This window comes from Myotis daubentonii, chromosome 6 (assembly GCF_963259705.1).
Source record: "Myotis daubentonii chromosome 6, mMyoDau2.1, whole genome shotgun sequence".
Classification (NCBI taxonomy): Eukaryota; Metazoa; Chordata; class Mammalia; order Chiroptera; family Vespertilionidae; genus Myotis; species Myotis daubentonii.
Genome location: NC_081845.1, coordinates 38395398 through 38417682, shown reverse-complemented (window position 1 = coordinate 38417682; position 22285 = coordinate 38395398). Strand labels below are relative to the sequence as shown.

At 39.0% G+C, this 22285-nt stretch overlaps 2 protein-coding genes and 1 non-coding gene across 7 annotated transcripts in view; 2 read left to right on the top strand and 1 right to left on the bottom strand.

The window, feature by feature from the left end:
- ARMC2 (armadillo repeat containing 2) overlaps positions 1-899 on the top strand; it is a 92568-nt gene extending 91669 nt beyond the window's left edge. Inside the window, exon 18 of the mRNA XM_059700768.1 lies at positions 514-899. Within this exon, the coding sequence (XP_059556751.1) occupies positions 514-671 (158 nt within the window). The 3' untranslated portion in view covers positions 672-899. The remainder of the gene's footprint in view (positions 1-513) is intronic.
- A 9638-nt stretch (positions 900-10537) lies between these two features.
- On the top strand, positions 10538-10644 carry LOC132237745 (U6 spliceosomal RNA). Its single transcript, XR_009453588.1, has one exon. It is a non-coding gene; the product is annotated as a U6 spliceosomal RNA (small nuclear RNA).
- Positions 10645-15337: 4693 nt separating this feature from the next.
- SESN1 (sestrin 1) overlaps positions 15338-22285 on the bottom strand; it is a 98993-nt gene continuing 92045 nt past the window's right edge. For 4 of the 5 annotated variants that reach the window (XM_059700769.1, XM_059700770.1, XM_059700772.1 and 1 more), the window contains 4 exons: positions 21086-21198; positions 18850-19040; positions 17546-17690; positions 15338-16511 (listed from right to left, as the gene is read on the bottom strand). In XM_059700769.1, the coding sequence (XP_059556752.1) occupies positions 16425-16511; positions 17546-17690; positions 18850-19040; positions 21086-21198 (536 nt within the window). In that variant the 3' untranslated portion in view covers positions 15338-16424. The remainder of the gene's footprint in view (positions 16512-17545; positions 17691-18849; positions 19041-21085; positions 21199-22285) is intronic. The other variant, XM_059700771.1, reaches the window with a different exon arrangement.

Genomic DNA, 22285 nt, shown 5'->3' with positions numbered 1-22285 from the left:
TGAAGACAGCAAATTGATTTTTAGCAAAGTTTTAAGTGTCAAATGCAGCTGTGCTGCTTTCCCAAAAGATTTCCTGACTCCTTTTATACCTGCCAACCACTGAAGTAATTAACTTTTTTAATGCACAGGTAAGGAAGTGGCCTATTAATACTTTGTTCTGAGCAATTGTGACCTGACTTTTGGATGGGGACTTACTTATACACATAGGAGATTAGTTGAAATAAAAGCTCAATGCAATTTAGAATTGTTTGAGAAGATTATTGTCCTTTTTTATTAAAAGACTAAAATATACTTATTGTAAAATATTTGTAAAGAACAGAGAGTAAAGAACTTCTCTAAGAAAAAAGCCTGTCTAAACAAAATCAGAAAAAAAAAAGCCCTTTAACCCACAAATCCTAGCTGTGTCATGTTGGAATTAAGGATGACCCAGGATGAGTTGCCATCAAAAATTAAACTTTATTCAATAGGGTTATATTTTCAAGTAATTGCTGTAATTTTAACTTTCTGATACAGATGAAGAACTAGCACTGGATGGCAGTTTTGATCAAGACCTAAAAAACTATCACAAACTCCACTGGGAAACAGAATTCAAGCCTGTGGCACAGCAGCTTCTAAACCGAATTCAGTCTCATCACACCTTCCTGGAACCCCTGCCTATTCCTTCTTTCTAACATGATGCAAATTAACACCGGAAACAGGAAGTCAGGTCGCCTTCATTCTTAAGAAGTGGTAACAAACATGAACATTTTTTTTTCAATATTAACAAATACTGAAAAATTTTCAGGTACTGATGTTAGTGAGTAGTTGAAGTATTTTAAAAGAAATAAGCATTTCTTCTTGTTAGGTATTATGGGAAAATGAATGTACATGTACTTTCTCCTATGAGAAATGTAAGATAAAAAAAAATATATGCATGGTTTTTATAAGTAAATGACTTTTTCTTCTATTCTCTAGTCAATAATTTAGTTCTAGTCTTAAAATCCAGATTTCACAATTCTGGAATTTAAGTGCCTGTCACCCAGTAGTTAAATGAACCTTATGATGAAGACTATTCCATTTTTTTACATAGAAAGAATGGTGGTCAACACTGTTAGGAATACATTACTACATAAGCATCTATATGAATTCTTATGTCATCCTATATAATAAAAGGCTAATATGCAAATCGACTGAATTACAGAATGACCGGTTGCTATGACATGCACTGACCACCAGGGGCAGACGCTCAATGCAGGAGCTGCCCCCTGGTGGTTAGTGTGCTCCCACAGGGGAGCGCTGCTCAGCCAGAAGCCGGGCTCACGGCTGGTGAGCTCAGTGGCAGTGGCGGGAGCCTCTCCTGTCTCCACGGCAGTTGGACATCCCCCGAGGGCTCCCAGCCTGCAAGAGGGCACAGGCCGGACTGAGGGACACCCCCCTGCCCCCTGGTGTGCGAATGTCATGCACTGGGCCTCTAGTCTAATCATAATTTTCTAATTAGACACCAGTATTTTTGTGGTTCTCATATTAAGAGAAGTAAGCAGAAACATTAGGGAAGACCACTTTGGGCCATCTACTCTTCCATTTGTTTTTTAAATCTTTATTTTTGAGAGAATTACAGATGTCCCCTTTTTGGCCCCATTGCCCCACTCCACCCAGTTCTCACCCCATCCTAGGCCTTCACCAGCCTACTGTCTGTGTCCATAGGTAATGCATAGATGCATATAAGTTCTTCGATTAATCTTCCTGAACCCGCTCCTGCCTCCCCTCTGAGACTCGTCAGTCTGTTCCATGTTTCCAACACTTATTTTCTGTTTTGTTTTTAGCCATCCTAATGGGTATAAAGTAACACCATTGTGGTTTTGACTTGCATTTCTCTATTAATTACTGATGCTGAGTATCTTTTCATATGTTTGTTGACCATTTGTATATCATCTTTGGAAAAATGTTATGCAAGCCCCCTGCCCATTTTATAATCAGGTTTGTTTTGTTGTTGTTGAGTTCAAGGTGTTCTTTATAAATCCTGGATATTAACTCCTCACCAAATATATGATTTGCAAATATTTTCTCCCATTACATATGTTGCCTTTTCACTTTGTTGATTGTGCCCTTTGATGCACAGAAGTTTTTAAGTTTGATGTAGTTTCACTTGTCAATTTTTTCCTTTTTCCTTTGCTTTGGTGTTGTGTTATATCTGAGAAATCACTGCCAAATCCAATGTTCTAAAGCTTTTCCCCTTATGTTTTCTTCTAGAAATTTTATAGATTTAGATCTTATATTGAGGTCTTTAATCCATTTTAATTAAGTCTTGTATATGGTGTAAGGTAAAGGTCTAACTTCATTCTTTTGCAAGTGAATATCCAGTTTTCCCAGCACAATTTGTTGAAGAGGCTGTCCTTTCCTCAGTGAATGGTTCTGGAACTCATGCCAAAGACTATATGGTCATATAATGAGGGTTTATTTCTGGGCTCTCTGTTCCATTCCATTGGTCTATATGTCGGTCTTTATGCTGGTACCACATTGTTTTGATTACTGTAGTTTTGTAATATGTTTTGAAATAGGACATGTGCAATCTCCAACCTTGTTCTTTTTCAAAATTGCTTTGACTGTTTGGGTTCTTTGAGACTTCATATGAATTTTAAGATGGATTTTTCTATTTCTAAAAAAAAAAAAAGGCATTTTTTAGAGATTGCATTGAATCTATATGTTGTTTTAGGCAGTATTGATATCTTAACAATATAAAGTCTTTCAATCCATGAGCAGTAGGATGTCTTGCCATTTATTTGTGTCTTCTTTAATATCTTATAGTCGTGTTTCACTGTTTTCAAGGTACAACTCTTTCAACTCCTTGGTTAACATTATTCCTAAGTATTCATTATTTTTTATGCTATTGTAAATGGAATTGTTTTCTCCATTTCCTTTTCAGATCGTTCATTTTTAGTGTATAGAAATGCAACTTATATTTGCAAGTTGCTTTTGTATTATTAAATTTGATTGGATTTATTAGTTCTAACAGGTTTTTTTGTGTATAGAATCTTTAGGGTTTTCTACATATAAGATCATGTCATCTGTAAACAGAGATAATTTTACTTTTCCTTTCCACTTCGGATGCCTTTTCTTTTTCTTGCCTATAATTGCTCTGGCTGGAACTTTCAGTACTATGTTGTATAGGAGTGATGAGAGTAGGCATCCTTGTCTTGTTTCTTTAGAGGAAAAGCTTTCAGTCTTTCATCAAGTACAATATTAGCTGTGGGCTTTTCATGTATAGCCTGTATTACATTGTATTACATATAGCCTGTATTTCATCTACTCCTGATTTGCTGAGTGTGTGTTTAATCATGAAAGGGTGTTTAATTGTATCAAATGCTTTTTACGTATCAATTGAGATGATCATGTTTTTCCCCCTTCATTCTTTAATGTGGTGTATTACATTGACCAATTTTTGTACTTTGAAACATCTTTACACTCCAGGAATATCCCACATAATCCTTCTAATGTGCTATTGAATTTTCTTTGCTAGTATTTTGTTAGATTTTTGCATCAATATTCATCAGGAACATTGGTCTATAGTTTTTATTTCTCGTAGTTTTCATTTCTTCGCTTTTTGGGAAGAGTGTGAGGAGGATTGGTGTTAATTCTCCTTTAAATGTTTGGTAGAATTCTCCAGTGAAACCGTCTCAGCCTGGGCTTTGTCAGGAGGTTTTAAATTACTGATGCAATCTTGAGTGTCTCCGTTATCCAATTTGTTGGTATACAATTATTTATAGGATTCTCTTATAAATCTTTTGTTTTCTTGTTACATTGGTTAAATGTCCCCTTCTTCATTTCTGATTTTACTTATTTTAGTCTTCTTTTTATTTTGGGGGATTTTTTATTTTATATTTTTATAAACAATATTTACTTTTAAAATTTATTTTTCAAATTCAGTTGACATATAATATTAGTTTCAGGTTTACAACATAGTGATTAGATATTTATATACCTTACAAAGTGATCACCCTGGTAAGTCTAGTACGCATCTGACAGCATACATAGTTATTACAAAACTAGAGGCCCAGTGCACAAATTCGTGCGTGGGTGGGGTTCGGCTGGCCTGCCCTGATTGGGCCAATCGGGCCAGGACAGGTAGGGGGAGGGGCCGCAGGTCGTTGGCAGGCCGGCCCCATCCTCTGGTCAAATCTCCAGTCGAACTCCCAGATGAGGGGACAATTTGCATATCAGCCTTTTATTACATAGGATTAATGACTATATTCCCTATAATGTACTTTCCATCCCTGTGACTAATTTAATAACTGGAATTTGTGCTTCCCTTTTAGCTTTCCACCCATTCCCCAACACCCGTCTCAGCTGACAACTACCAATTTGTTCTCTGTATTCTCTAGGATATGAGTTTGTTTTGTTTGTTCATTTATTTTGTTATTTTTAGATTCCACATATAAGTGAAATCATATGGTATTTGTCTTTGTCTAACTTATTTCACTGACCATAATACCCTCTAGGCCTATTTATGTTCTTGCAAATGTTAAGATTTCATTCTTTTTTATGGCTGAGTGATATCCCATTGTATATGCACCACGTCTTCTTTATCCATGGGCACTAAGGATGCATCCATATAGCTTGGTTATTGTAAATAATGCTGCAATGAACATAGGGGTGCATATATCTTTTTGAATTAGTGTTTTAGATTTCTTCAGATAAATGCCCAGAAGTGGAATTGCTGAGTCATAATGATAGTTATATTTTTAATTTTTTTGAGGATAGTCTATACTGTTTTCCATAGTGGCTGCACCAATTTACAATCCCACCAACAGTTGCATGAGGGTTCTCTATTTTCCACGTCCTTGCCAACAGTTGTTGATTTATTGCTGATAGCCATTCTGACAGTTGTGAGGTGATATCTCATTGTGGTTTTAATTTGCATTTCCCTGATTATTGATGTAGAACATGTTTTCATATGCCTATTGGCCATTTGTCCTCTTTGGGAAAAAAATGTCTATTCAGTTATTCTGTGCATTTTAATTTATTTTATTACTAGAGGTGCGGTGCACAGATTCGTGCACATTGAAAGGAAATTAATTAGAAGGTGGCTGATGGGGTGGGACTGGGTGAGATGGGCCGGACACACCCTGGAGCCAACCTCCCACCATCTCTCCTCAGCTGCCCGCACCTGGGGTGACACCGGGGATTGAAGGGCATCTGCGGAGTGAGCGGGGTCCCTCTGGCAGGTGGTGTCCCTTGGCCTGGCCTGTGGGGATCAGGCTGAAACCAGCAGTCTGACATTCCCTGAGGGGTCCCAGAGTGCGAGAGGGCACTCTGCAAAGTTGCTATCACTCAGCAGCTCTTGCGTTGAGCGTCTGCCCCCTGGTGGTCATTGTGCGTCATAGCTACCAGCTGGTTGGCTGATTGCTTAGGCTTTTATATATAGACTAGTAGCCCGGTGCACAAAATTTGTGCACTGGGGGGGGGGGACCTCAGTTATTAAACATTTATCTGCACAACACTGACTGACCACATTGGTGGCAGTGGTGGTGGTCTTGTCAGAATGTGTTATATTATGCAGATGAAAATCTATTTAAACAGATTTGATGTAGATATTTTCAAAGATGGAAGAATTGTCCCTGTCAGCTATTTTAGTTGATTCATATCTTCACTAATTGTCATCATTGCAAAGTTTCCAGTCCCCATATGGATTGCTGGATATAATAGGTCATGCGCTGTCCCTGTCCTTTGCAGCCTTTGTTACCTTAAGGAGGACTCTAGTTTTCCATTTATATGTTTAAGTACCAACCTTACCGGCTTAAAAATGTCAGCTTTTAACACTGCTCTCTCTGTTCCGTATCCTTCTGATGAAAAGTGGAGTTGGGTTGCAGCACAGGAGAGAAGTTCAGAAGGTGAATATTGAAGTAATGACTGCAGTAGGAGAAGAGGGAACCTATTTCCCTGGCCACAGGCACTGGTGCCCTGGACCACAGGGCTGGCAGCTTCTCCGGGTGGCTGCAGCCTGGGACCTTGGGCGGGTAGCTTGTCCATCTCCTGGGCTGCAGCCAGCCGCAGGCGCTGGCGACTGGACCAACGGTGGGTGCCTTCTTTTTCTGGGGGCTTCTTCTTCTGTGCTTCCAGGGAGGGCAGTCAGTTATGTGTCATGCAAACATAGGCGTCACCCATCTCAGAAGCTGGGTGGGGTCAGGGAAGTGCTGGCCGGGGACGCTGGCGGCAGCCGCTTCCCTGCCGCCGCACCAGGCTTCTGCGGTCACTGATTGATCACTGCAGAAGCCGAGTGTGGGGGCAGGGAAGCGGCCACCTAAGCCCAACTTGTGCCTTCTTGCAGTCGGGGGCCCCTTCCCCTGGCTGCTGGCACCAGTTTTCCTCCGGTGGCAGGAACCCAGGCCTTTGCTCTTCGCCGGTAGGGACCCTCGTCTCTGCTCCCGCCGCAGGGCTCGGCTCCCAGGGGCGGAGCCCGGCGGTGGCAGCGCGGAGGGCTGCTCCTACCCAGGGCCCCAGGGCGAATGGGCTTTGCTCTATCGCTTGGCGCCGACATATGCAAATTAGCCGCCATCTTGGCTGGCAATTAATTTGCATATCTCTCTGATTAGCCTATGGGAAGGGTGTCGGAGGTATGGTTAATTACCATGTTTCTCTATTATTAGATAGGATTATTATTTTAAAATATGTTTTTATTGACTTTAGAGGGATAGAAACATTGATGATGTTAGCTGTGGATTTGTCATGTATGGCCTTTATTATGTTGAGATATATTCGCTCTATCCCCCAATTTGCTGAGAGTGCTTATCATAACTGGATATTGGATTTTGTCAAATGCTTTTTCTACATCTATTGGTATGATCATATGGTTTTATCCTTCATATTGTTTATGTGCTGTATCACATTAATTGATTTGTGAAAATTATAGGTCAATATCCTTCATGAACATAGATGCAAAAATCCTCAATAGACATATGAAAATACGTTCAACATCACTAATCAGGGAAGTTATTTCTAGTTTCATATCATTGTGATGAGAGAAGTTGCTTAATATGATTACAGTTTTCTTAAATTTATTGAGACTTATTTGGTCTAAAATGTAGTCTATCCTGAAAAAATGTTCCATGTGCACTTCAAAAGAATGTATATTTTGCTTGTGGGTGAAATCCTCTAAAAAGATTAACTCCATCTGGTCTAAGGTGTCACTTAAGGTCACTATTTCTTTGTTGATTTTCTGTCTGTCTGACTTATCCATTGATGTCAATAGGGTGTTAAAGTTCCCTACTATTACTGTCGTACTCTCGATCTTTCCCTTTATGTCCATCAGCACAGGGTGGGCAAAAGTTGGTTTGCAGTTATGAGTATGCAAAACAGTTTATTTTTGTTTTATTTATTATTGTATTATTTTCCATATGAACAAGTGTAAACCTACTTTTGCCCCACCCTGTACTTGCTTCATGAATTTAAGTGTTCCTACATTGAATCCATAGATGTTTACAAGAGTTATAGTCTCTTATTGGATTGACCCCTTTATGAGTATGAAATACCCTTCTTTGTCTTTTGTTACAGTTTTTTTTTTAAGTCTATTTTGTCTGATAAAGTATTGCTACCTCAGCTCCTTCCCTCCTCCCATTTTCATTGCAATATCTTTTTCCATTCTTTACTTTCAGTCTGTGTGTCCTTCTATCTGAACTAGGTCTCTTGTAGGCAGCATATGTATGAGCCTTTTTATCCATTTAGCCACCCCTGGTCTTTTGATATAAACATTTGAACCATTTATATTTAAAGCAGTTATTGCCATTTTATTGTTTTATGATTGTTTTTTGTAGTTCTTCTCTGTACCTTTCTTATTCTCCTGCTCTATTCACCTATAAGTTGATGACTATCTATAGTGGTGCTTGAATTCCTTTTATTTTTTGTGTATTTCTTGTAGATTTTTGGTTTGTGGTTTTCATGTGCTTCATACATACCAATAGCAATCTATTTTCATTGATGGTTGCTTAAGTTTGAACACATTCTAAAATCAGTACTATTTTTACTCCATGTTTGTTTTGGTCATTATTTTTTACTTCTTTTTTGTGTGTATTCCTTAATTTATTTTTATAATTACACATGATCTTGTTATTTTTGCCTTTTAACATTTGTAGTAGCTTTATAGTTAGTTGATTGATCCACGCTTTTGTTTGCCTTTGTCAGTGAAATTTTTCTCTCTTTTTTCTATATTTTAAAATCTTTTCTTTGTAAAGAAGTCCCTTCAACATTTCTGTAGTACTGGCTTAGTGGTGATGAATTCTTTGTTTTTTTCTTGTCTGGGAAACTATTCTCTCTCCTTCATTTCTAAATGATAGCCTTGGTGGGTAGAGTAGGCCCTTGCTTTTCATCACTGAATATTTTGTGCCAATCCCTTCTGGTTTGTAAAGTTTCTGTTGAGAAATCAGCTGACAGTCTTATGGGAGCTCCCTATTAGGTATCTAATTGCTTTTTTTTATGCTGCTTTTAGGATTCCCTTTTTGCCTTTAACCTTTGGCAGTTTAAATACACATACAGTTTCTTGGTGTAGACTTCTTTGGTTTCATCTTGTTTGAGATGACTCTATGCACTTCCTGGACTTTATCTTTTTCCAATCAAGATGTCAAAGTAGGTAAAACTCTGTGTTGCCCACTATCCTTCTCTGATGCAATCTCCCCTAGTTTCCACAGTCAGATGTTATGGGGACTCCTCTTCCTGGTACTGATGCCTCAGATTGGGAAGCCTGGTATGGGACTGGGGCCCTTTGATTCTCAGGCAGGACCACTGCAGCGGAGATCTCTCTCCTGAATCTTAATTGAATCTTAATTGCCACACTATGGGTGCGGGACCTGCCTATTCCACTCCTCTGCCCCTCCTACTCAATATGGCTGCTGCTTTATATCCTTATTTATAGGAATTCTGTTCAGTTAGTCTTCAGGTGGCTCTCAATGATGGTTGTTCTATAATTTAGTTGTAATTCTGATGTGGTTGTGGGAGAAGGTGAGTACAGTTTTACCAATCTGCCACCTTGACTGGAAGTCATTTTTTTCTTCGTCTTAATCTAGTTAAGGGTGTGTCAATTTTGTTAATCTGTTCAATTTTTGTTTTCTGTTGTCTGTCTATCTCTGCTCTAATGTTTATTATTTCCTTCCTTCTGTTTGCTTTGGGTTTAGAATGTTCTTCTTTCTCTAGTTCTTTGAAAAGTGAAGTTGTTGATTTGAGATATTTTTCCTTTTTTTTAAGGTAAGAATTTATACCTTCATTCTTATCACTGCTTTTACTACATCCCATGAATATTAGTATGTTGTGTCTTCATTTTAATTTGTCCAATTCAATTCCCTTGCAATTTCTTCTTTGGCTCATTAGTTGATTAAGAATGTGTTGTTTAATTACCACATACTTGTAAATTGTCGGTTTTCTTCCCGCTGTTGATTTCTAGTTTCATTGCATTATGATTGAAAAACATTATTTGATTTCAATCTTTTTTTGTTGTTGTTAATCCTCAACCAAGGATTAATTTTCCAATGATTTTTAGAGAGAGTGGAAGGGAGGGGGAGAGACAGAGAAACATGGATGTGAGAGAGACACATCTATTGGTTGCCTCCTGCATGCACCCTGTCCAGGGCTGAGGATCAAGCCTACAACTGAGGTACATGCTCTTGACTGGAATTGAACCTGGGACTCTTCAGTCTGTGGGCTGATGCTCTACCCACTGAGACAAACCAGCTAGGGCGATTTTAATCTTCTAAAATTTGTTAAAACTTGTTTTATTGCCTAATATGTGGTCAGTCCTGGAGAATGTTCCATGTGCACTTGAGAAGGATGTATATTCTGTTATTGTTGGATGAAGTGTCTGTATGTCTGATCAGTTAAACTAGTCGATAGTGTTCACATTCTGTTTCCTTATTTCTGCTTGTTTTACACATTATTGGAAGTGGGGTATTAAATCTACTATCCATTACTATCTATTTCGCTCTTCAGTTATGTTGTTTGCTTTATATATTTAGCATTGGTATTTTGTACATATATATTTAAAATTGTCATATCTTCACCCTAGTTAGTTTGGCACAGTGCATAGAGCATCAGCCTGCAGATTGAGGCATCCTGGATTCAATTCCAGTCAAGGACACATGCCTAGGTTGTGGTCTCTGTCCCTAGTGGGGTGCATGGCAGTCAATCAGTGATTTTCTCTCATCATTCATGTTTCTCTCTCTCTCTCTCTCTCTCTCTCTCTCTCTCTCTCTCTCTCTCTCTCTCTCTCTCTCCCCCTCTCCCTCCCTCCCTCCCTCCCTCCCTCCCTCCCTCCCTCCCTCCCTCCCTTCCTTCCTTTCTGAAATCAATTAAATAAATAAAAGACTGGAATCTTCTTTTAAAATTGTCATATCTTCATGGTGAATTGGCCCTTTTGTCTGATATTAGCATAGCTGCCACTGCTATATTTTAGCTACCATTTGCATATTAATAGCTTTTTCTGTCCTTTTACTTTTAGCCTGTGTGTCCTTAGATCTAAAGTTAGTCTTTTTTAGACAATATATGCTAGTAGTTGGATCCTTTTTAAAAATTCTATCCAGGGCTGGCTTTGGCAGCACATGTACTAAAATTGGAATGATACAGAGAAGATTAGCATCACCCCTGTGCAAGGATGACACGCAAATTCGTGAAGCGTTCCATATTTAAAAAAAAAAAAATTCTATCCATTCAGCCAGTCTATATCTTTTGATTGTGGACTTCAATGCACTTATTTATATTTAATGTAACTACGGATAGGGAAATACTGTTGTCATTTTGTTCATTGTTTTCTGTATGTTTTGTAGTTTGACCATTTCCTCTCTTACTCCCTTCTCCTTTGTGTTTCATTGATTATTATTTTTTTTTTTTGAAATGACATGCTTTGATTTTCTCCTCATTTCCTTTTGTGTAAAATCTAGAGATATTTTCTTTGGTTACCATGCGGATTATATTAAAAAAATCTTAGTCATGACAACTTGAATTGCGTACAAAAACTCCACTCCTTTATCTCTGCCTACCCCCACTTTGTTATTGATGTCACAAATTATACTTTATTTTGTACCTAACAACATAGATTTATAGTTATTTTTTGCCTTTGCTTTTAAAATTCTATACAAAAACTAAAAGTGGTAACTCAGGCATCTGCATTTAGTTTATATTCTGCATTTCTTTATAGTTGGTTCCTAGATTTTTGTTTCTTAGATTGGAGGCATATTCATCAGTTTATATGCCTTGTGAACTTTGTTCAGATTTGGGCATTTGAATAATTGACAAAGGTGTAAAGGCTTGAAGAGGTGCCTATAAGCCTGGCTGGAGGCTCTGAGACCTCCCAAACTTTTTCTGGAGATGTATCTTCTCTGAGTTTGTGTGTGTGCTTTCATTCTAGGATATACATCAGCTTTTAGCTGTCTTAATTTCCCTAAGAGACTTGCCCTGGTTTCTTCTCAGGAACTGTTTCAATTTTTATTGTATTCCTGTCTGTACTCTTTTGCACCCTCTGCTTAAAGAACTGTAGACACCCTGTTCTTCTAATGTACCTGTGCTCTCTTCTGTTTTCAGTGGCTTTCAACCAGCATCCAAATCATACCACCACTTCCACTAACTCTCTAAGTCAGTAGAATCTAGTCCCTCAGGCAACCTTCACACAGCCAGAATGTTAGACACAAGTGCTTTCTGTTCTCAGGAAAGAGGCGGGAATTGGAAGTTTCCTCTCAATTGTGTCACACTGCTGGGTAGGGGGAGGGGCTAGGCTGAGCAAAATGCCACAAAATTTTCAGTGCAGCTTCCTACTGGCTTTGTGTTCACCTGGGTGTTGTAGTTTCCCAACTTGTTTCCAGAGTTTGGTCCTTATATTGTTGTTACCTTAGTGTCTCCATGGGGAATGAGCTTCATGGATGATGTGACACCCCATCCACCTGCCTATTGTATTCACTAGTCACAAATAGCTAATAAAACTTTCAGAATATATATATATATATATATATATATATATATATATATATATATATATATATATATATATATATATATATATATATATATATATATATAAAAATCTAATTTACTAAGTGTCCATCCGACCGGTAGCTATGACACGCACTGACCACCAGGGGGCAGACACTCAACGCAGGAGATGCCGTGATGTGCACTGGCCATTTACAGGCACTGCGGAACTGTTGCCCACAAAGCAACATTTGGCTTCCCTGAAGTGGGACACAGGCCCTGCCACCACCCCAGAGTGACACCCCACCAAATCACAGCCGACGCTGCCAAGACCCCATGGCACAAAATGTGGCCCAAAGCCCAGCCCAACCCAGAATCGGTGGCTATGGGCACCAGGTAATGACATCACGTAGCAACACCCAGCTTCCTCTCCCTGGTGACTAGCCTCCTTGGAGTTTCTTCAGTCCAGGAACCCGACTTGCTTTATAGCCAGGTGGAAACATTTTACACTGTAACCAAATGTCTGTGAAGCATTTCCCATGCCTCATCTCATTTGATCCTCATAGAAGTCCTGGAGTAGGTAGATAAGAGACTTGGTGGAATCCTATTTTCTTTTCATTAGCCGGAAAATGGAGATTTAGAAAGCTTAGAAACTTGACCCACTCAAAAGTTAATGGTGGACATTGAAAATGACTTCAGATTTTCTCACTGTGCAGAATATAGTCAAACACTGCTGCAGTTAAATCTTTTACCCTTTGTTCTTCCTGTGTGATCTACAATAATAATTTGTTTCATGTTGATATTTACTGCTGTGTTGCTGACAATTACCTGAAAGAGAAGTTGGATGCTTCACTAGCCTAGAAAAAGTTTAGCTAAATCAGAAAGCAGGTCTAATTAAGCAAATTTATTCTATATTTATAAAAGGCTAGGTTGACTTGCCCATGTGCGATACATATAAAGCTCACGCTGGCGCCAATCACATGTGTGTTTTCATCTGTCATTGTCAATTGTGAATTTGGTTGACACTTCTATTATGGAGAAAGTACGAATAGCGATATTAAAATACTAGAAGCCCAGTGCAAGAATTCGTGCACAGGTGGGGTCCCTTGGGGTGGCCTCCGGAGATTGGGCCCCAGCTCACACCCTGTCTCGCAGCCTCACACCTTGGCCTGGCACCATTCGGTCTGCAGGATCATCAATCAGGGCTGGGCCCCCACCCGGCTCCCTCAGCACCTGGGAGCTGGGTGGCGGCCCCGCCCCTGGTTGCTGTCTGCGGGGCAATCAGGCTCCTGCTCACACCTGCCTTCGCCTGGCACCGCCCGCTTACCTGCTTCACCATCCTGCCGCGGTCCTGCTCTCGTCAGGACCAGCAGCGCCTCCACTGCCCCCTGGTGGTCAGTGCATGTCACAGTAAGTGGTCGAACTCCTGCCCAAAGGGACAATTTGCATATTAGGCTTTTATTATATAGGATTTCTTCTAATTAATTTGTTTAATGTGCACAAATTCGTGCACCAGGCCACTAGTCTTAATGATAAAATATATGCTTGGAAAACATGCTTATCCAGCAAGTTTTATTTACCTACACATCTATCAGTGGTGTGCTACAAAATTAATTAGAAATAGCTAAACCATTAGAATAAAAATCTTTTAGCTTTTAAATGAATTTCAAGCTTTAAATAGCACCACTATTTATAGGAAGTCAAATAATTGTATTAGCACATTGTTTGCGGGTAGTTTTATCACGCGCTAACAGGTGGCGTGGGCCATTTTTGCTAATTTTTTGTGCAAATGGCAAGGTTCAGTAAAATTACGATAACTTTAGTTTACGTATTTATACGTTACCCGCATTCTACCGCTAGTCTATAAAAAACGTATTAATACGTGTCCCGCGCTCTACTACACTGGTAGAACGTATAAATACGTAAAACGTGTAAATACGCTTCCCGCATACAATGTGTTAAATACAGAGGTATTTGGAATTTAATCTCATTAAAACTTTTTTTTTTTTTTGAAAAATTGGGAACAGAAAGGGAGAGGGTGAGATAGAAACATCCTATATAATGAGCTAATATGCTAATTAGACCAGACAGTGGAATGACCTTCCGGAACAACCAGTGGGCAAGGCCATGAGCCTGGGCCCCTTGCATGAATTTTGTGCATCGGGCCTCTAGTCAATAAGATAGAATCATTGATTAGCTGCCTCCTGCATGCCCCCCACCCACTGGAATCAAACCATATCCTCGTGATTCACATGTCGATGCTCAACCACTGAGCCATGCCAGCCAGGCCTAATCTCATTCTTATAATGGGAGATACTGAATTAAGTTTGGCCTAGTATAAAAGTTCCCCAAATTTTACCCCCAAAACCTGATTTAAATAACGAAATCCTGGAAACATCAACCAGAACTGTTTTCAGGACTATTTAAGAAAAAATTTTCCTCTTGTGGGGTGAGGGTTTTGATAGCCCATAACATTAGAAATCCAGTGTGTTTAGTTTTGAGAAAACTTTCTGTGTAACAGGAAGCACCTGTTAAACAGGAGACATTGAAACATTAATTTTGTATCACATGCATGCCTTTATTACTTTAGGTATAAACACTTTTTTACTCATTAAAATTTTTATTCTGACTTGTAATTTCTAAGTGATTATAAACTTTAGTGGACTAAGATAATGCATTCAGTTGATTTTGTTTTGTGATCATAATCTGTTACAAACTTTGTATTTTCAAGACAAAGCAGAATGAGTAAAATTTAACTATATGCAGTGCAACTTCACTTGTTAAGTTCATCTGCATTGCTATGATGAGCAGCAGACAGAAGAGGGCAAAGGGAAATTCAATAGGTAGGACCATGTATATATACATTCCTGTAAGGTAACCATAAGTGGACCTATATATTGAATAATCAATTTCTATTTAATTAGTGATAATCTTACTAGGGTATATATCCTTGAAGGCAGGTATCACCTCTATTCAAAATTATATCTTCTTACTCCCACCCCTATTCACACATTATAAATTTGTAGGCAACAGACCGAGCTCAACAGCTTTGATTAAAGTTAGAGCTATTTCTAGTTGTTTGTCATTTTTTGTTATATATTTACTCCCTAACAAGTCCTTGTTCCTCATAATTTTTTAATAATTCTATTTGAATTCTAAAACATCTCAGTTCAAAAGGACAAGGCTTGACACCATGCCAGTCATCTCCAAGATAAAAAAGTCTTACCTAAGATTCTGAAGGTCCACTTTTCTTTGAATTCTACAAAATAACTGAGTTTGCCATTTAATAGCAGTCTCTCATCTGATACAACATTATTTAAGTACGAATCTACCCTGGCTAATAAAAGCAAATGAAATTCGGAATTGTTACTAATTCTGAAGTCATGACTATTTAAAGAGATTAAGACAGCAAATAAAATTGGAGAAAAGTTATTCTTTATTGAAAAATACCAATAATACTGACAGACTTCAAAAGCAGTTCAGGCTTCCAGAATACAAAGTACTCAATACATTTTTTTTCAAAACTGTTTGCATTTCAAACAAACAGCATTTTTGTAAATCAAGTTTGATAACCTGACTAAAAATATTTTCCAGCTTTATTATTTATGGAGTGCACATCTTTAAAGTGGGGTCAATGAGGTGGGCAGGAGCAGAATGCACCTGGGCTGTGCAGCAGACGATAGCCACATGTCCCACAACTCCCGGGCTGGCAACAAAAACACTGCACAAGATAGCTGCCCTCCAGTGTCAGAGGATCTTGAGAAACAGCCTATCAAGCTTTTCTTAATTTATACATTTTCATTTACATTTAAATTGCTTTTTGAAGGAAATCTTTAAGAATGACAGTGTAATTAATGTCATCCAATAACTCTGAATTTTAAAAAACAACTATAATGAAAGAATTGAACTGTTACCATCAAAACAGTCTTTGCTGAGCTATGAGTAATAATTCTATGCTTTTTTAGATGCAACAAAATTAATACATATGCAAGTTTAATTTGAAACCACAAAAATTATGTAGGCTCAGATAGTAGCAGTGTTCACTTTATTACTAATAGCTTAACTGGAACAACCACTCTACTCATTCCACCAGCAGGAATAGCAGCACCAAGACCTAAAATTCTTTGTGTAAAAAGGCTTATGTCATTTTCCAAGTCCCATTCTCTGCATGCTCCAATTCTTGTTATCTTATTTAAAACATAAAAGCAACAGGATTTGGAGAGTTACTATTTGCTGTATTAAAAACAGTTATACAGCATCTTGAACTTCAAAAAGCAAAATACTGTGAACGGCAACCCTTCTTCACAGCTCTAAACTTGAAGCTGCCAAGCAGTCACTGCTCGTGCCAACAGTGGGATTTCCACAGGAAAACAGCAGAAACTAAAGGAATCATGGCACAATGTATTTCTGAATTCTTTTATCTACCATTGGTCCTGGGGCTTAGAACCTTCCCCTCGTAGACTATATCTGTTGATTATTCCATCATCTTTAATGGAGGAAAGGCATCAGGTCATATAGCGCGTAATAGCTCTCAGAGCATAAAGGAGTTCGGCTTGCATCCTAGCTTCTATAAGAAGCAGATTAACATGAACCTGCATATAAAACATAACATTTAAGGTAAGGTTATAATCATTCACAATTAGTTTTTCAGTGCGTCTAATAAAGAAACACCAAAAATCAAGCACATTTTCTGTGTTCCACTGAATAACTTAGAAGTCTTGGGTTTACTGACCAGAATATCAATTTTTCTTTATATTTTTATTGATTTCAGAGGAAGGGAGAGCGAGATTGAAACATCGATGAGAGAAAATCATTGATCGGTTGCCTCCTGCACACCCACTACTGGGGATCGAGGCCGAAATTCCGGCAAGTACCGTGACTGGTTCATAGGTCAAGGCTCAACCACTAAGCTAAATTGGCTGGGCCAGAATATCAGTTTTTCAAAACAAAAGCTATCTGATGCTCTTTTTGGGTAGTTGTTTTGTGCTTTTATTTGTCTGATCATATCTCTTCTGGGAGGTATATTTCAGAAAATCTAGACAGTGCTTTATTAGAATATCAATTTCCCAAGTGAAATCATCATTCAATCATTTCTATATAAAGATGAATCAAAGACTAGACCAGGTATTTCTAACAAAACATTTTTTTTTAAAGAGCTCTTGTACAACAGTCTTCTCCTAAGTGATGACAGCCAGCACTTTAAAGATGGGCCAGACCACCTGTCTTTATTCTTTTACTCTAGCACAGTGGTTCTCAACCTTGGCTGCACATTAGAATCGCCTGGGAATCTTTTTAAAAATCCTGATTTCTGGGCCTCATCCTCCAGAAATTCTGTTTCTTTGTTACTAATGTTGTGGCCCCACCCCATAACAAAGAAACAGAATTTCCAGAGAATGAGGCCCAGAAATCAGGATTTTAAAAAGATTCCCAGGTGATTCTAATGTGCAGCCAAGGTTGAGAACCACTGCTCTAGCACCATGAGGTTCTCTCCCAAGCGGTATCTGAGGCAGCTGTGCTGGAATGTTTTGGGTTGGGAGAGGTGATGGAAAGGTTCGAGATGCTTTAGATTAGGTGAAGGAGAACAAGCACTAAGTTACAGAGTAAACAAGCCACAATAGGTGCATACCTTCTCGGAGTGCTTGAACTGCCTCCAGAAGCTATCATACATTCTTTTTGTAACCTTTTCAGGAGTGCAAACAATAGTTTTGATATAAACTTTAAAGCTACGATCCAATAGCTGGTTAATTTCACCATAGTCATAGTCATCATATCTGTTAAAAGACAAAGTGAGAACCATGTTTTCGATATACGAGCTGTTTTCTTCTTACAAAAGTACAGAAACCACTTGTAAATGCTAATTCCTTTCCCCTCTTTGTGTAGGCAGCTGTCCCCCCCCCAATAACAACTTTACAATGTTTAAATGGGAGTGGATTAGTGAGTGGAAATGGATAAGAAACAGAAGTTAGGGAGAGGAACAAAAAATTTGCCAGTGCCCAAAAAATAGTATGTATTTACAATCATGACTAAGCAACCACACTGAGGTGCAAATTCTGGAAACAGTTTATGAATATTGCTGAAATTAGACAATATTTATTATTGGTACTATTACATGATATATAAATTGTAATTCACTTGTGTGACTAAAATAATTAGAATTCTTTTTCTCATGTTTCCAAGTTTCTTGGGTTATATGAGTAAAAAAAGGGGGGGGGGGTTTCCAGAGGAAAGATGGTCTATAGATGGCCTCACGGTGTCTTCTACACCTAGGAGACACTGTTCTGATTTAAGCCAAAATGGTCAAAGGCTCCAGTGTCTGCTCTACCTCACTATGTGATGATTTCTAGAACACCCAAGGACTAAAATCTCCTACTTGTTTTTCAGTGGAAAAGGGAGAAAGTTCTTGCAAAGCTGGTCCTAACCATTTAGGAGGTTAAAGTCAATAGCTAAAATAATCAGAAAGGGCTGTGACATGGAGTTTGTGTGTATGTGTCAGAAAGCAGTATATAATAGCTGCACTCCCTATGTAACATAATAATGTGGCTGAATACCTAAGAGTGAGGACATGAACATTTTACACCTTGATGAAGTATCATGGGAGTAGGGCGTAGCTTTTGAAGGAGCTTGAGAACAGCCAGAGGGGTACTATAAGGTAGAAATGTAAGTGTGTCAGGAAATAGATAATACTTGACCTTCCTCCTCTTCCCTGGAAGCATCTTGCCAATGTCCCTAACTTTCCCTCCCGCCTAGCTAAGAAAGAGGAAACAAACCAAGCTGTTATAAATTGGTTCTCTGAAGCATAAGCATAAAAATAAGCTACTGGAAAGGGGATTGTTTTGAGCTTGTGTGTCTGTGTGCATGTGTGTTCCAAGTACCGGAATAGTTTAGTCCAATGGAAAATACCTCTTTGTAAACATAAGAAAACAGACTAACCTTATTCCAAACATGCAGTGAATATAGTTCCAAATAGCCCGTCTGAGCATTGAGGTATCAACATCTTTGTGCATTGCCATTGTATTATAAGTAAGATTGTAAGCAATGTGAAATTTTTCATCAATCAACTGTCCCACATCTGGATAAAGGCGATTTACCAAAGAATAACCATGGTCTTCCCAGCAATAGTCCTAAGTACAGAGAATAGAATAAATGTGAATAATTAAAATGTGGCCAAGTATTATCCTATGTCTACCACTCTGCAGTGTGGTGAGATTGTCAGTTGGAATCACTGCTGTTCTAGTACATCCCTAGCTCTCAGCTTCACTTGCACTCCAGTCTGATATTTTCAGTTTTTTTACTACAACATACAAAAGGTTGTTTATTACTCAGGGGTTTAAAAACCAATGGACTCTCTTCCCTACACATAGGCCAACGTTTTCAGCGTTCTCTCTCTGTCTCCTCCCTCAGCCTCCAGAGGAGCCCTTTCTCCTTTTCCATCACTGCACCCATCCAAACCGTCCTCAAGTTTTATTTAGAAATATCCACCACTCATTCCTTTTCCTCCTACTGCATCTTTTGACTCTCAGACCTGTTTACTGGGTCTCCTGGTTAGATTTTCCACATTAAATCTCCCTGCTTCCTTTCTACCTCAAACAAAACTTAATAAAGCACCCACTTCTATGTTGCTCCCATACGTATTTTCCTAAAACACCTCTTTGATATCATGTAATTACTCTGGTCAAACCTACAAATCTGACCAATTTCCTACTAGTCAGAAGTAGGAACCCTTTGCTTAAAGCTCACAGCAGCCCAGCCAGTTTCTCTGACTTCCTCCCTCACTATATCCCTTAACCTAAACTCAATTACTGTCCTCTGAATATAATGCCCATGCTTTTGGACCATTCAATCATCTCAATTCCTAATCTCCCTCCACAAAATGTCCAGCCTTCCTGATTGCTTTAATTCTAATCTATTATATTTCATGATACAATTTCACTATCAAGTAGAAACACACTATAACTTCCTTGTGTCTATTTTTGTTCCCTTAAATAATCTTAGTTCCTTGAGCAAAGAAATGAAATCTTACAGCTCTCAACTATTTTCATAATCCTGGCAAAATAGTTATTAACACAGGCCCCTCACAATATGGAAAAGTTTGGAATATCAACTCATATTTACCTAAATTAAATATTTATACATTATTCTAAAATACCTTTAAAATACAGTATATTTCTACTGATGGACTAGAAGCAGTCTTATAAAACTAGAGCACAGAATAGATAAATATTTGCTAACTGATGATTGTCAACTTTTTTTCTGGTACTAGGGGATACAGATACTGTTGCTTCTACCATATGCTTGCAGAACACTCAGCACAGTGCCTCCTGCAAAACAAAAAAAGAGGAGGAGCCTGGTATCCTGGAGGACCACCAGTTCCTTATGTTTCCATGGACAGAAGTGCACAGGGGAAATTTACTGTATATTTCAAAGTTAATGATTTGGGAGCTAAAGAAACTGGGCCCATCAACAATAATTCTATCCCAACATCACTAACTTTATTCACTGAGAGATAGCTGTTAAATAATTATGGAATATTTATTTATGTGAATCCCCCCAAAGTTCAAATTTAAAATCCTCAAAAATTCTCATTGCCTCAAATAACATTCAGTTCATATTTTAAAGGGATTTGGGATGCTGTAATTGTCATGCTTTATTTTCTGAGGTATCTGTATTTAAACACATCTTTCACCTCTGATTTTCTCATCCCTTTCCCTCCACCTACACATAATGCTTGCTAGGCTGAGGACATTTCTCTTGTCATTCAGGACTGGTGCTTATCAGGGCAGAAATCGCCTCATTTTAAATTGGGGCTCAGTAGGTAGGGGAGAAAAACCAATGCTAGCTACATTCAAATACAACTGTTATTTATTGTTTAGTTGTATTAGAACTTTGAGTTTTTATGCATCATTTGGGAACCTAACCACCACTGTAATTTTGTTTTATGGGTGAATGTGTTTTGAATTCTGAGCCACTGATTTATGAACTTTAATAATATATACACATTTAACAGTAGAATAAATATATCTAAGGGAACTGCCTGTACATAGAAAAGTTACTTCTTTCTGCAACATTTTATACTTCTCAAATCCACGTGGCTCTTTCTTATTTTAAGTCAAATTGAGTTATTTCAAACCAATTACTAGTATGTGTATACAATACGTTGCAATTTTACCTGGACTCGAAATGTTGGAACGTGCATCCCATGTCTAGAGAAATCCTTATAGCCATAACTAGTATCCTCAAAGTGACGAGATATCTCTCTCGCTGGTGTAACTTCATCATCATCTGAAATAATTATAAAAACTACTGAAAACTTTTAAAAAAACAGGATGCTAGTTAAAAATTCATTTTACCATTAACAAGTAAAAATAGGATAACCTTTTCTTTGACCAACATCAACTACAATAGTCTTAAAACTATAAAGAGAAATAGCTCACTTACCAGTAAATGCAATATAATAAAAGTATATTTATTATCTACACTAATAAAAGACAAAGATGCTAATTACCATACCTTCACTATGCCCACCAGCCAATCAGAGCGACTAAATGCAAATTAACCCAACCAAGATGGCGGCCGGCAGCCATGGAGCTGGAGCAATCAGGAGGCTTGGTTGCCTGGGCGATGGAGGAAGCCAAGCTTCCCGCCTGCCCTGAGCCGGCTATGGCCTCAGCTCATGGCAACAAAGTTTCAATTATAGAAAACAAATAAATCCCAGCTACCTGCTTCCAGCCAGCCTCCACTGGGAGCTTGGGTGGCTGGGGGCCAGGGCCAGCCTGCAAACAGCCATCAGCCCCTCACCCAGGATGGCCATACCCTCATGGGGTGAGGGTCCCCACTGGGGGGCTTAGGCAGCCTGAAAACGGCCCTCAGCCCCTCACCCAGACTGGCCAGGCACTCCTATATAATAAAAGGGTAATATGCAAATTGACCCTAACCACAGAATGACTGGTCACTATGACACACACTGACCACCAGGGGGCAGATGCTCAATGCAGGAGTTGCCCCCTGGTCAGTGCGCTCCCACAGGGGGAGCTCTGCTCAGCCATAAGCCAGGCTGTCGGCTGCCAGTACAGCGTTGGTGGTGGGAGCCTCTCCCGCCTACTCAGCAGCACTAAGGATGTCCGACTGCAGCTTAGGCCTGCTCCCCACTGGCAAATGGACATCCCCCGACGGCTCCCGGGCTGCCAGAAGGATGTCTGACTGCCAGTTTAGGCCCAATCCCCCAAGAAGCGGGCCTAAGCCAGCAGGTGTCATCCCCTGAGGGGTCCCAGACTGCAAGAGGGCACAGGCCGCTGGGCTGAGGGACCCCCCGAGTGCACAAATTTTTGTGCACTGGGCCTCTAGTCCTATATAATAAAGAGCTAATATG